This window comes from Hemiscyllium ocellatum, chromosome X (assembly GCF_020745735.1).
Source record: "Hemiscyllium ocellatum isolate sHemOce1 chromosome X, sHemOce1.pat.X.cur, whole genome shotgun sequence".
In the NCBI taxonomy this organism is placed as follows: domain Eukaryota; kingdom Metazoa; phylum Chordata; class Chondrichthyes; order Orectolobiformes; family Hemiscylliidae; genus Hemiscyllium; species Hemiscyllium ocellatum.
The window spans coordinates 16199249-16212874 of NC_083453.1; the positions used below are offsets into that span (position 1 = coordinate 16199249).

At 39.2% G+C, this 13626-nt stretch overlaps 1 protein-coding gene across 9 annotated transcripts in view; it reads right to left on the reverse strand.

The window, feature by feature from the left end:
* The window catches only part of kmt2d (lysine (K)-specific methyltransferase 2D), a 248665-nt gene that overhangs the window by 146722 nt on the left and 88317 nt on the right, over positions 1–13626 (reverse strand). For all 9 annotated transcript variants that reach the window (XM_060821028.1, XM_060821029.1, XM_060821036.1 and 6 more), the window contains 5 exons: positions 12671–12858; positions 11757–11908; positions 9561–9665; positions 6181–7295; positions 901–1014 (listed from right to left, as the gene is read on the reverse strand). In XM_060821028.1, coding sequence (XP_060677011.1) covers positions 901–1014; positions 6181–7295; positions 9561–9665; positions 11757–11908; positions 12671–12858 — 1674 coding nt within the window. The remainder of the gene's footprint in view (positions 1–900; positions 1015–6180; positions 7296–9560; positions 9666–11756; positions 11909–12670; positions 12859–13626) is intronic.

A 13626-nucleotide genomic window follows, 5' to 3' on the forward strand; every position in this document is an offset into this window, starting at 1 on the left:
CAAGCCCGAGCTTTTCATTTCAAATTTGAAATGGAGAAAGCAAAACAGTGCATTCGTACAGTTACGATACCGTTAAACCTTTGAAACATGGTTTCAGAGCCACAAAGTATTGATTAGTGAGAGAAGGATCACAACTATTCCCTTACACATAAGCAACACTTTTTATTGCTGTAAAGTCACTGCAGCAGGCAAGTGGCTAAAGCCAAATAACCTATGCCCTATTCGGTCGAAGAGTCTAATGCTGGGTCTCAAAATTGGTGCCCAAGAACTATAAAAAGTAATTCTAGATGAGCATTTTACTCTGTTGTTACTTTTTAAAATAAAAACACTTTAGTTTGTATTAAATTTAAGACGTCAAAAAGAACTTGATTCAGTTTTTAAATCTAAAATGATTTCATTTTTAAATGCTGTATATAAAACTTGGGAAACAAAAATAATCAAATTAAACAATACAAATTGGCTATAATGAAGCTTAAATATGGACAGAGATTTTGATAGTGAGTGAACACGTTTGGTTAAATTATTATCCACCTTTTACCATTCCGAATTCTGTTCACTTCATAGAACATATACCCACCTGGGCTTCTGCTACCACTCGTTAAATGCACAGAAGAGAAGAGAAGATCGACTGGATCTCAGATTTTCCCAGTATGCCAACAAAGAAGTGCTTTACTCTTACTAATGACATCCCCATAATGGCCCAAATATGTTTTGAAAAACAAGAACACTACATTGGCAAAGTGTGGTCACAAACTTTGCATCATGTAAAATTGTGCCACAAATGTGTACTTCATGCTTTTGGTCCAATGCATTCATAAATAAATCTGCAATGGATTAATTACGTTGCAACTAATCCCTAAAATAATCCAACTTCTGATACCCAAACCATTTAATTCTTACCCCTAGAGACTCCAAGATTCCAGACACAGATTTCAAACGTGATCGCCCTCGTCCTCGCCCAACATGCCCGCCACCACGGGGTCGTTTTTTGCCTGGAAAACTGTTGCAACGACCCTGAAGCAAAATAATGAATGCTTTAAATTCCACATTTTTAAAAAAAATTACCTTTAGCTGCAAAATTCTGAATACATGTGACAATGTCAGATAAACTCAGAGGGGAGGGATAAAAAGGAATCATCGGGCAAGTCCCAATATCTTAAACCACATGATCACCCACCTCTACCCACCAGCCTCCACTCCCCCCAACCTCACATCCAGAACTTCTATAACTAACAACAGCAGCAACTGCTCTTCACTCAATATAGCTTTGGTCAAGTCAAAGCACGACAATTGTTGGAAAGACCCTTTTGTTTTTAAAATTGTGTGTAGTTTTGGTCATGGACTGAAATAGGAAAAGGACTGCTTTAAAAACCAAGCAAGGGTTACTGCACTTTTCAAAAACAAGTTACTGGCCATTGGTTGAAAGTGCTGTTTATACTATGATCTGTGCAAGCAGAATGGCAGGTTTACTACAGATTAGCTGGAGCCAGGGGTGTGCATGAAGGGAAATGCAGCCAGGAACAAGCAGCGGATTGGTCTGCAGATGGTGACAAGTTGTCAATGACAAAGATTATTTTGGCTGCCAACAATTATGTGATTTGTTCCCAGGTAGATGAACAGAAGCTAATTGGACATCTAAAAAGGCAGGTGGTGTCCTTTTCTCTACAGAAGAAAAAAAGTCTCAAGCCTGACAGAAGTCAGTTCAGTTCACCTCATAAGTTGCTGTAAGCCGTGGCTCTTAACCAATAAGTCAAAGACTTTAAATGGGAACCAGTCACTCAGTGCCACCTACAAGCAAGTGAAAGGACCTGGGAAAGGAAGATTGAGGAGCAGCAAGTCCTGATGAGACAAAAGGATCATCACAGAGAACCTTGTGGACAGTGACCATTGAACTGCCTTCCTAGTATTTCCTTGCACTCAAAGAAATAAAGTCATAGATGTTGAGTGTTTGGAGAGGGGAGGTTTTATAAGCAGGTTAGAGTTTTATCTAGTTATATGTTGACAGTTCATTTGTTTAGTTACAGCTAGACTATTCATTTGTCATAAATAGTGATCGTTAAGTACAGAAATCTGGTCCATGCTCTCTGTCAACCTGGGTCTAATGCAGCATATAATCAAGTGTCGAAGGTACACACCAGTGTAGTTCATTTACAGACTTTGAAATGCATTGACTTTGATGAGGCGACATGAAATTTGAACACTGATAAATTCTACAGGTAGCAACAAGATGAATGGGCAGTGGTTCATCCAACACTGCATGTCTGACAAGCACTTCTTCCCACCTCCTCCACAGTCTCTGTTGATGTTTTGCCAGTATACATGTGAAGATAATCCTCTGCCTGCAGGTGATGCTGTTGGACATTATACAGATGAGCAGGGCTTTCAGAAGTAAGGTGATTTGGACAAGCTGAGTGAGTGGCTAATGCATAGCACACGAAGTATAATAGTCAGAAGAATTGTACAACATGGAAACAGACCCAACTTGTCCATACCGGCTACATATCCTAAATTAATCTAGTCCCATTTGCTAGCATTTAGCCCATATCACTTTAAGTCCTTCTTATTTATTTATAGTTTTTTTTCTCTCTTCCCATTCCTCAATTCTGAATCAAAACAAGAACATATTTCTCACATCCCAGCCCATGACAAGTACTTCTATTCGATAAGTATGGGGTAGAGTGTAGATAGGGGGAGGTGGCATCATCTATGAGACTATTAATTCAGAGGCCCAGGTCCAGGAACCCAGGTTCAAATCCTGATTCAGTAGATGACGGAAGTTGAATTTAATAAAAAGAACATCTGGAATGATGCCCACTGTTAACTGTCGGGAAAGCCCATCTGGTCCACTTAGGAACAAACCTGTCACCCTTACCTGGTTTGGTCTATAGATGGTTAACTGTTTGCTGCCCTCTGGACTATAGACACTGGCTTAGTCAGAGACATCCACATCTCGTGAATATATAAAGAAAATTAATTTACTCTTTAAAACCAGGAGATTCAAACTGCTGGGTTTGAGAAGTTGGCAATCAGTTGGCAGCTGCAGTTCAATGCAAAAGACAAAGTGGTACACTTGGCACAGAAAGAACAAAGAAGCTTAAACAAGGAGGCTATGACCTTCTCAAACATAGCAATGTTGCATCCATGACATCAGAATGATCTAAAATGTTCTATAGGCAATGCAGCGCTTTATAAAATATTCACTGCTGTAACGTAGGAAATACTGCAGCCACTGTGCATAGAAAGTCTCAGAGACGCAATGACAGATGACTGGATAAAAACAAACAGAAAGACCTGCAGATGCTGCAAATCAGAGACAAAAACAGAAGTCTGGCAGCATCTGTGAAGAGAAGCCAGAGCCAATGCCTTGGGTCTGATGACCCCTCTCCAGAACCTCCTCAGTCCTGAGGAAGGGTCACCAGACCCAAAACGTCTCTGACCTCCCCTCACAGACGCCGCTGGACTTGCTGAGCCCCTCCAGCAACTTCTGTCCTTGTTGTAGATGACCAAATAATTAGTTTTTCATTGTTAGTCAAACAATGGGAGAACTTCCCTGTGCTTCTTTCATTAGTGTAGTGGGATCCTTCCATACACCTAGACATGGATGCGAATAAGCATGGGAGCAAAAATAGGAAGCCAGATTATCTGAATGGCGATAGATTGAGAAAGCTGGAGGTGCAACAAGAGCTGATTGGCTAGTGTACCAAGGCAATCAAAGCAAGCATGCAGGTGCAGCAGACAGCAAACAGTATATTGGTTTTCATGGCGAGAGAATTTGGATACAAGAACAAGGATACCTTGCTGCAATTGTACAGAGCTGTGGTGAGACCTTAATGGAATGCTATGCAGTTTTCATGAAATAAGGGTTTACAGAATGACTTCTGGGATGGTAGGACTGATGTATGAAAGGAGGGCATAAAGATTCAATGATTTCAAGGAGGAATTAGATACAGTTCTTAGGACTAAAGGTATTAAAAGGTAAGTGGAGAAAGAGGAGGAACAGAATACTGAACTGGATGATCATGCCAAATGGTAGATTACAACAAGGACAGAATGGCCTACACCTGCTCCTACTTCCTATATAATAGTGCAGAGTTAAAGATGAGAAACAGGTAGAACTGTTCGACTTAAAATCTAGCAGATTAAGCAGTAAGGCAGACCCACTAAACTGAGTCAAAAATTAGAGTACAATAAAAGTATTAAAACAGACAGTAAGGAGCTTCTATAAATATTTAGAAAAAAAAGTTAACAAAGTGAGCCTGAAGAAAATGGAAAATAAGAAACTGTCAGAATGAACCAAACAACACAGAAGCATCGATAAATTTGGAAATGAAAGGGAGGAACAGACAGAAAATCACAAATCAGAGGCTGACAAGCACCTACATCATGATGGATTTTATCATATGGTCTTAAAAGATGTAACTAGTGAGATGCATCAGTTTTAAATTTCCAAAGTTCTCTTGATTCTGGAATGGAGGACAGCAAATGTAACTCCTTTATTTCAAAAAGACAGACAGAACTACAGGCCTGTTGACTTAACACCTGCCATAGGGCAAATATCAAATGCTATTAAGAAAATAGTTGTACCAGGACACTAAAATGAATTCAGGCGAATCAGGCCAAGTCAATATGGTTTTGTGAAAAGGAAGTCATTTTTGACCGATCTATTGGAGTTCTTAGAATTTGTGCTGTGGACGAAGGGTGACCAAAGATGACATTTGATAAACTACCTTAAAGGTTACTGCTCGTGGTATGCAGGTAACACATCGGTATGGACTGAAGATTGGCTAAGCAGAGAACTGATGAGCTGCGATGAGCAGAAGGTATGACTGCCAAAATTGCTGATGACGCAAAGATAGATAAGAAAATAAGTTGCAAAGGTGACGTGAGGAGGTTACACAAAAGGTTAAAAATGAGACAGTAAAGATCTGCAAATACAGCATAAATATGGGAAATCTTTTTACTCTGAAGGTTGTCTCTCTTTGGCACTCTGTTTCCACAACCTTTTCAGGAAGGGGGTCCTTGATTTCTTTTTAAAAAAGGCAGAAGTGGATAGATTCTGATTAAACAAGGAAATGAAAGATGATAAGGGGCAGGTGGGAATACAGATTTGAAGTTAAAAATCAGATCAATCACGAGCCACGTGAATGCCAAGTCAGGCTCAAGGGTCTCAACAGCCTACTCTTGTTGCTGGTTTGGGTGTACAATAGGAAGTAAATAATTAAACAGAGAGAAACTCTGTAAAATACTTCAGGGTGACAGGCAGGTTAGCAGAATGTATGACAGGCTGTCGATGAGGTAGTTGATCAAGGGGAAAAAAGAAATACAACCTGGACATTCAAATATATGATTTGCTGAAGGTTCAAAATATAAATAGTTATTAAAATGTTTGTTTTTAAAGAAAATCAGTAGAAATACAAGTAGGCACCTAAAAATAGGGATGAATTGCACAATATACTGGTTAGGCCACAGTTTGCAAGTCATGTCTACACTACAGAAAGTGTACAGCAAAACTACGCCAGAGATGGGAAACTATGAGCATGAGTAAAAGCCAGTAGTATTTGCACTATATCAGAAACGACAAAGAAATTTAGTTCAGACATTTGGGAAATTCCCAAAAGGTTTGATGGAGACCATGGTGATTCATGTGAGGGTAATATAAATCAACACAAAGTGATTGAGACTTGACACCTTAAAATTGGTCAAGGGAAATGAAATAAGTTATTTGAAGCAGAGTGGGACAACAGGCCAATAGGATTAGTTTTGGATTGTAAGAACAAAGACAATATGCTGAATAGCTTTCCTTCAGTACCATAAACTTCTTGCATTTGCATAGCCATTTGTCCGATCCCCAGTCTATGTTATTAACTGATCCACAACAAGCTTCAAAAGCTTATGGTATGGAAGGAAGGAGGAAAAAGTGTGCATATGTCTGTGCACTCTTGCACAGAACTTTCAAAATATCCATTCAAAGTTGTTTCATTAAGTGGACAATCTTATATTTCAATCACAGCTAAAATTCAAAAACCAGGGATGTTGATATGCAGTGGTAGTTTCCTTAAGAGTAAGCCAGGCAGCTTGGGTTCAAGTCCTACCTGGATAGAGGTGTGTAATAACATTGTTGTAGAGGTTGATTATAAAAGACATATTTTTGAAAAAAAAAGCCCTTTCTTCCTCATATACCTGCTTGACTCGAGGGCGACCTGGTGAAAAGCGCCTCTTCATTATAGCAGGCTTGCCAGATTCACTCTTCATCATTCCAGAGTCAGCTGGGAGGGAATCTTCAGTTTCTGTTAACCGGAGATCTGAATTGGACTTTTCAGCTTCTTCTTCCACCCTTGGAGAAACATCATCTGCTATGGTCATGCAAACATCCATAGTAGCCAGACTGGGATCACGGTCCAAAGTAACTGGATAATCTGGTTCTAAGCAGGTGCTGTTCGAGTCCGTTTGACTTTGATTCGATATTTCCTCTACTATCTCGGATTTAATGAACATGTTACTGACAGGGTCTGTGCTCCCAATATCCTGCACCTCCATTTGAGCATCTTGCTCAGTCTTTAGCTTATTTACTGCAGGTACAACCTCCATAGGGGTCACAATATCATTAATTTCCATTTCAACAGGATTATCCCTGGTCTCCGTTCCATCCGAGACTATATCAGAAACTTCACCTCTCTCCACGAAGCTACAGCTTGAATCAGCAGGAATGTCACACAGCTCAGTTTTGTCTGTTTGGATTTGGTTAGGCTCCTGCTTGATCGAAACAGAGGTGGCAAAGTCTAATTGTGCTTCGGCAGAGTTACTAGCAGAGTCCATCAGGTCAGGGCGGTGGGGTTTCAATTCTTCTGGGATGGAACCAGTGGGACTGACACCCATCTCTGCAGGAAGACCTGGCTCTACCTGGCCTAACAGAGAAACTGAACTCTCCATTTTTACTTCCTTCTCCTGTATAAACTCTTCCAACTGGTCTGCTGGATCCAAACTGAAATGTTCTGGCAATTCTTTTCCTGCAGACAAAGGTTCCACTGAAGTGATTACTCCACTTTTAATGCTCTCAGAATGTGGAGCACCTACTCCAGTTTCAGAAGTCTGACAAACCTCTCTATTTGGAGAAGAATGGAATCCTTCATCAGGTTTCTCATGTTCAAACTCTTTCACTGTAGTTAAGTCTTCAACCCCACCTTCCTCTGAAGAAACGAGAGATTGAGATTCCACCTGCTCCTTGGTGCCAACATCAGACGGTTGTCGTCTTTGAATTGCTGTTTCCACACTACTACTAATAGTTTCAATGGAACCTGTCAAAACAAAAATGTTTAAAAATTACCACTCCACCATTAGCCCTCTATCATCTACCCACAACACCAATTTTGTTAATATTTTATTTTTCCCACCAGATATTTAGGAAAATTAGCTATGGTAAATTTCTAAAACAAATATCAAACTAAGATTGAGAAGTAAAGGTGACAAAACAATTATTGAAATCATGCCGAATGTACTGTAAAATAATTACTTTTCTAGTTTAATGAATAAATAACAGACTACAGGGGTTATATTACAAAAAGTGCAAGGTGGCCGAGTGCACAAAAAACAATTCACAGTATTCAAAGATTTCACTTGTAAAGCACCCTTATGCCATTTCAGTGAAGGCAGAGTTGTGAATTTAAGACAATTTTTGGTCTCCATTCATGGTTTTTAAAAGCCAAAAATCTTTTGCCTGACTCACCCACATCAGTTTCAGAGGCAAAGAACTGAAAGTTCACGCTCCACTCTTAAGATTTGCGCTCGTAGCCTAAGCTGGCCTCAATTGTACACTTTTACATGCATTATTAGAAGCAGTGCTTTCGATAAAAGTTTAAACTGAGGCCCCTCTTGTGTCTCAGATGAATATTAAAGATCAGAAGGCAATATTAAAAAGCTGGGGATATGCTCTTGATGCCCTGGTCAATATTCCTCCTTTAAATCAATCCAATTAGCAAACATAGGCCATTGCAGTCACCTCCTTTCTTTTTATAGGGCATTGCTAGTGCAGAATAGCTGCTACAATCCATTCAGCTACATTACACTAACTCCAGAGAGCACTTTGTTGTGAAGCATTGAGGCAACTAGAGGATTTCCTGAAACAAAAACAGTGTGTGCTGGAGCAATACAGCCAATCTGTTGAGAAAAAAAGTTTCAAGTCCAGTGGCCCTTCAGAATTCAAAGGATCTCCTACAGCATGATTAGCAAGTAGTCAGTGGCCCAAAGTCAAAATGGGAACGCGGACAGGCACCGAGATATTAACACTGCAAAGCATTGAGCTTGGTAAATAGTGGGCCTGCCAACAGAGCATATTCCCAAGAGAGGAAGCAGTGAGAGTCCAAACTGTGGAGGTTGTAACTTTAAAATATACCTACAAATGCCACACAACAGTAGAGATGGGCACTGTGGTAGAACTGCACCACCCAAAAATTTAACTGTGACAGATAAGGCATAACATATATTCTGTAAATCCTTTCAGTTACATGGAAAGGAAACACAAATGTGGATCTTTACATTGAGTGCATTGTTTTCAGTGCAGCACACACAGCATTTTAATATTACCACCCCACTTCCCTCAACAACCTAATTTAGATCAGGTGACTTAAAAACTGTACAGTTCAACTGTTAAGTGCCTATTTTTATTCATTCACTTTACTGTGACTTCGACATTATCTTTTGTGAAGAGAGATTAAAAGTACACCTGCCAACTATGTACTCTGTCTGCGCTAGGTTTCCATGTACCAATCTGCCTACCCTTTATTAGTCTACGCATATTTCAAAAAGTCTTTAATATTCTCTAGTACGTTATTATTTTTTTCAAATTTCTCCTCAAAACATCTCTGCATTTCTTTTCTGCTTGATGCTCTATTGTACTATGAGCCTAGTGTTAATCATAAGCTTGCCTTATCTGTACAGTTCTATTGCATTTCCTTTGGTCACCCAGATAGCAGTCATTCTTCTTAGGAGCAGAAAGGTCACATTCAGTTGACACTTTTCGATTAAATTTATAGATGCTAATACTACACAAAAATAAAGTTACATATTTTGTTGACTCAGCTGATTATAATTTCTTTCCGACCCAATTTTATCTGGATTAATCTTCCCTCCCACCTGGTCATCTGAAAGAGTTAAATTTTCCTGGGCTGTGGTTTCCACGGTGCTGGTGATCCACAGACAGCCAGAACAGCAAATATCAGCATGTTTTCAACAGTGGTATGGACATGACAAGCAAGTTTGTAATTCTCTCCAAGTCATGTTCCATTTTGTTCTTTCATTGTTTCTGGGTCAATATCAATTTCTTACCCAACACTGTAAAAGTGCAAATCACCATCAAGATTGCAGCAGTTTACAACAAAAGGTTGAATGGATGTTTTGACCAGCAAAATGTTTGAACTATTTATTTTTCCTTATGGGAAAAAATCTGTACAGATGGATGTTACTATTTATCAGAAAAATGAGACATCAGAAATTCAGAGTACAGCAAGATCCAAGACAAGTTTCAAAATTGACAAACAGCCCCAGTTTAAAAGCAAGTTTCTCACCCTCCTGTTTCTGAAATGGGTTTCCAGTGACACTCTCATTCAATTGTTTTTCTGGTTCAACATTCTTCCTCTGCTTTTCAGACCATTCAGTTTCTTTTACTTTCTCTACACAACAAAAAGCAACATTTTCAGGCTGCTTAAGTAGTTTTTTTTGAAATCTTGAAAATTAATCAACAATGAGCTCTATTTAGACAATGGTGCATTAAAGCATGAATGTGCGTGCGATAATTATTTACAGATACAAGTTCAATCCTCACATTATGGATTTCCTGATCAGTGACATTACTGAAGAATCAGTGGCCAAAATCACCTTATGGCCTCTGATGCGTGACTCTCACCTAACTTTGAATGACCCAAAAAGCTATCTAACATCCACTCTTCTGCATGATGCATAGAATAAAGATGGAGAAATTCTTCCATCACAAAAATGAAGCAATCTTCCAAAGACTCCAGTACATATTTAAATAATTCATGGTCTCCCATGCAATAGTAAATTTGAAGTGATCATGAGAAATAACTAGATAGGAGCACAAAAAGATCAAAACAAAGCTTTATTTCGTTGCTTAATAATTGTGTTTTGGAGCTCGACCTGTCGGCAGGTCAAGTGGGATGCAAAGTCACAAATAACCCACAGAATTACTTTTGCAAACCTGCAAAGGGCTATAAGAAAAGGAGCAGACCAAATAACAGGGTTAGTAACTGCAATCATGACAAACTCTTACTGTGCCAGAGTTCAGAGTAGTAAGTGTCCCACATGATATGAAATATTTTCACATAAAATTATGAAAAATGTTTGTTTCCTAGATGGAGAGTCAAAAATGTTACTCCAAGTTACAACACAGGAGGATATAGCACACCATACTCAAGACTTAATACATTAGCTTCCTGAAATAAAAGCGAAATTAAAAAGGAAAGAAAGGCGTGCATAACATTTTCTCTATGAAATTTTCTTCAAGGGTGGTGGTGGTGGAGGGTTGTTTTTCAGACTGAGGCCTGTGACAGCTTTTTGTCATTTATATAAATGATGTGGATGCAAATATAGGAGGAATGGTTAATAAGTTTGCAGGTGACTCCAAAAGTGGTGGCGTAGTTGACAGTGAGAGTGCAACTGGACCTTGATTAGATGTGCCAAGGGGCAGGCGGAGTTGAATTTAGGTAAATAGTGTTATAGTTACTCACAGGTAGACAGAATAGTGAAGGCAGCGTTTGGTACACTTGCCTTTATTGGTCAGTGCACTGAGTATAGGAATTGGGAGGACATGTTGCGGCTGCACAGGACATTGGTTAGACTACTTTTGGAATACTGCCTTCAATTCTGATTTCCCTGCTGTAGGAAAGATGTTGTGAAACTTGAAAGGGTTCAGCAAAGATCTACAAGGATGTTGCCAGTGTTGGAGGTTTTGAGCTACGGGGAGAGGCTGAATAGGCTGTTTTCCTGGAGTGTCAGAGGCTGACCTTATAGAGTCACTTCTTCTTTAACATAATGGTTGCGTTCTTATACAACCCTGCGTTATAGAAAAATTACACTTTAGAAACAGTGCTTAAAGTGTTGGCACTGTAATCACATTACAGCTAACACGTTCTAAGAGTTTACTCTGTAGAAACAACTTCCCCAATTCATCAATCACGTTACAGTGAATTTGCGTTGACGAAATGCGCATCATAATAGAACGACCTGCGGAAGTTTATAAAATCATGAGGGGCAAGGATAGAGTGAATAACCAAGATCTTTTTCTCAGGGTCGGGGAGTCCACAATTAGACGGCATAATTTTCAAGAGAGAGGGGAAAGATATAAAAGGGACTTAAGGGGCAGGTTTTTCACAGAGTGTGGCGCGTGTATAGAATGATCTACCAGAGGAATGGTGGAGGTGTGTTCAATTTCAACATTTAAAAGGCATCTGGATGGATACATGAATGGAAAGGGATTTCAAGGGATATAGACCCAAATGCTAGCAAATAGGACTAGATTAACTTAGGATGTTTGGTTGGCATGAATGAGTTGACCCAAGGGTCTGTTTACATGCTGTACAGCTCAATGATTCTGTAACTGAACTGACACAGTGTATCAAAATTCCAATAACCAAATTAAATGTGCAGAGAAAACATAGCAATTTAAATTACAAAAACATTTTCACTGGTCTAAGTTAGGGCTAAACACTTTCCAGAAAGAATCAAATAAATCTATTCAGACATACCTGATTCCACTGACCCAGGTTTCAGTCGCCTCTCAACAACATGCTCAGAAAGTGAAAGGCCTGAGTTTTGTGATGGATTTTTACACATTGTACACGTGTACTGTTGCCCTGATAAAAGAGGAGATGAAGGGCCACAGTCTGCATGGATCCACCTGAGAATAAATAGTGCAAGAAGCAAATGAGAAGTTACTGTTTATAAACCTTAAAATTGACAAGACGAAGTAGACACATCCAAGAAATATAGTAAATTGTAATGCATTATTTCCTTCAAACACCTAAAATTCTTAGTAACATAATATGGAATGAAATCTGGCTCTTCCCTGAAGGAAATGAAGCATGAAGCAGAGGTGGTCACACAAGACTGATTGTACTGGAAAAGGTGAGGGGGTAAGGTTGCAGCTGGTGTGCATGCTTAGCAGCACAATAAAATTCTAAGTGGAAAATGTTTAAATAGGATAAGTTCATTTACTAAAAGCCTTTGGGAAGCAAGAAAGGGTGTAAAAAATGTTGACTTGGTAGAATTAGATGAAGTGGAGTGGAAGGAACCTAATCTATAGCTTACATATTGGCATAGACCAATTGGGCTAAATGACCAGTTTCCTTGCTGTGTAAGTTACTCAAGAGTTCACTGTCTATATGCTTGAAAAGCATTAAATATCACCCACACTAGTTTAGGTTCTACATGCATTGTTAGAAACAACTTAAAATCATGAGGGGCAAGGATAGGGTGAATAACCATGATGGAGACAACTGAAGGGGCACTAACATTAGTCTTCTAATACAATTTGGCTCCAATCAACTTCTGCATACATACTGCGATGCGATTTCGTACAGATGCAATTGATCATGATGACTGCTGCTAACAGAAACACCTTTTCTTGGCCTGACAAATAATAAGTGCATAAATCACTTACCTTTGGCAGATATGGCAGTTTAGCGTGTCATCTGTTTGTTCATTTGTTTTACCACATAGTGTGCACACTGCAGTATCCCTGTTCCTTTGCCAGTAACATTTCTCACATACTGAATAGTTGTGATGCCACTGTGAATTTGGATGCCTCCCTGCAGACCTTGAACCACAATCACTGCACACGCGGCAGTTCTGCACAAAGAAATTAGAAGAGAAGCTACCATAAAAAGCACATTAGACATGTCAAACTGGGTCTTTTGATTCAATTGACTCAACATCTGATCATGCAGCCTCATGATTATTAGAAAATGAACGATAAAAAGGAGCATTTTCACGAAGTTGCACCAAAGGTTAATCCTAGTATGGACTCTCAGCTGTTGCACGATTGTGTCTCGAACGTTAGACCAAAAAGGAAACCACAAATCATCTCAACCAGAGTTGATCTCCTCTTCCCTCCACATCCCATCATGCACATTTGGCAGCAAGTCACTACGCACACATTCTTATCTTAGAAAGCAGAGAACTGAATTCTTAAACAGAGAAGATATAAAATAATCATTTTTCTTTTCCGTTCTTTCCCTTAGAGCTTCCCACACTACCTCTCATTTGTTAACAAAGACTCAAAAAAAAAGCAGGCTGTTACCCAAACAGAAGCTTTTTCCTTTCCTCACTCAGAACATTTCACAAGGCATGAGCAATTAAAGAAAATGTCATAATCCTTATGACTGATTACAGAAGATGGCAACAAAACTCAAATGCATATAGGAATAAACTAGCCTGTACTGGGTCAGGTTAACCAACAAAGGTACCAACAGGCAGTTAAGGAGGGAGGAAATTTATAACAGCGTTGTGCAACAGTCAAAAACAGAAGGAAAGCTAAGCCCTAGTAGAGTAATCCAACTTTCTGCTCATTCAATCCTTACAAATAAAAGAACTATTGAAAAAGTACAAAAATTATAT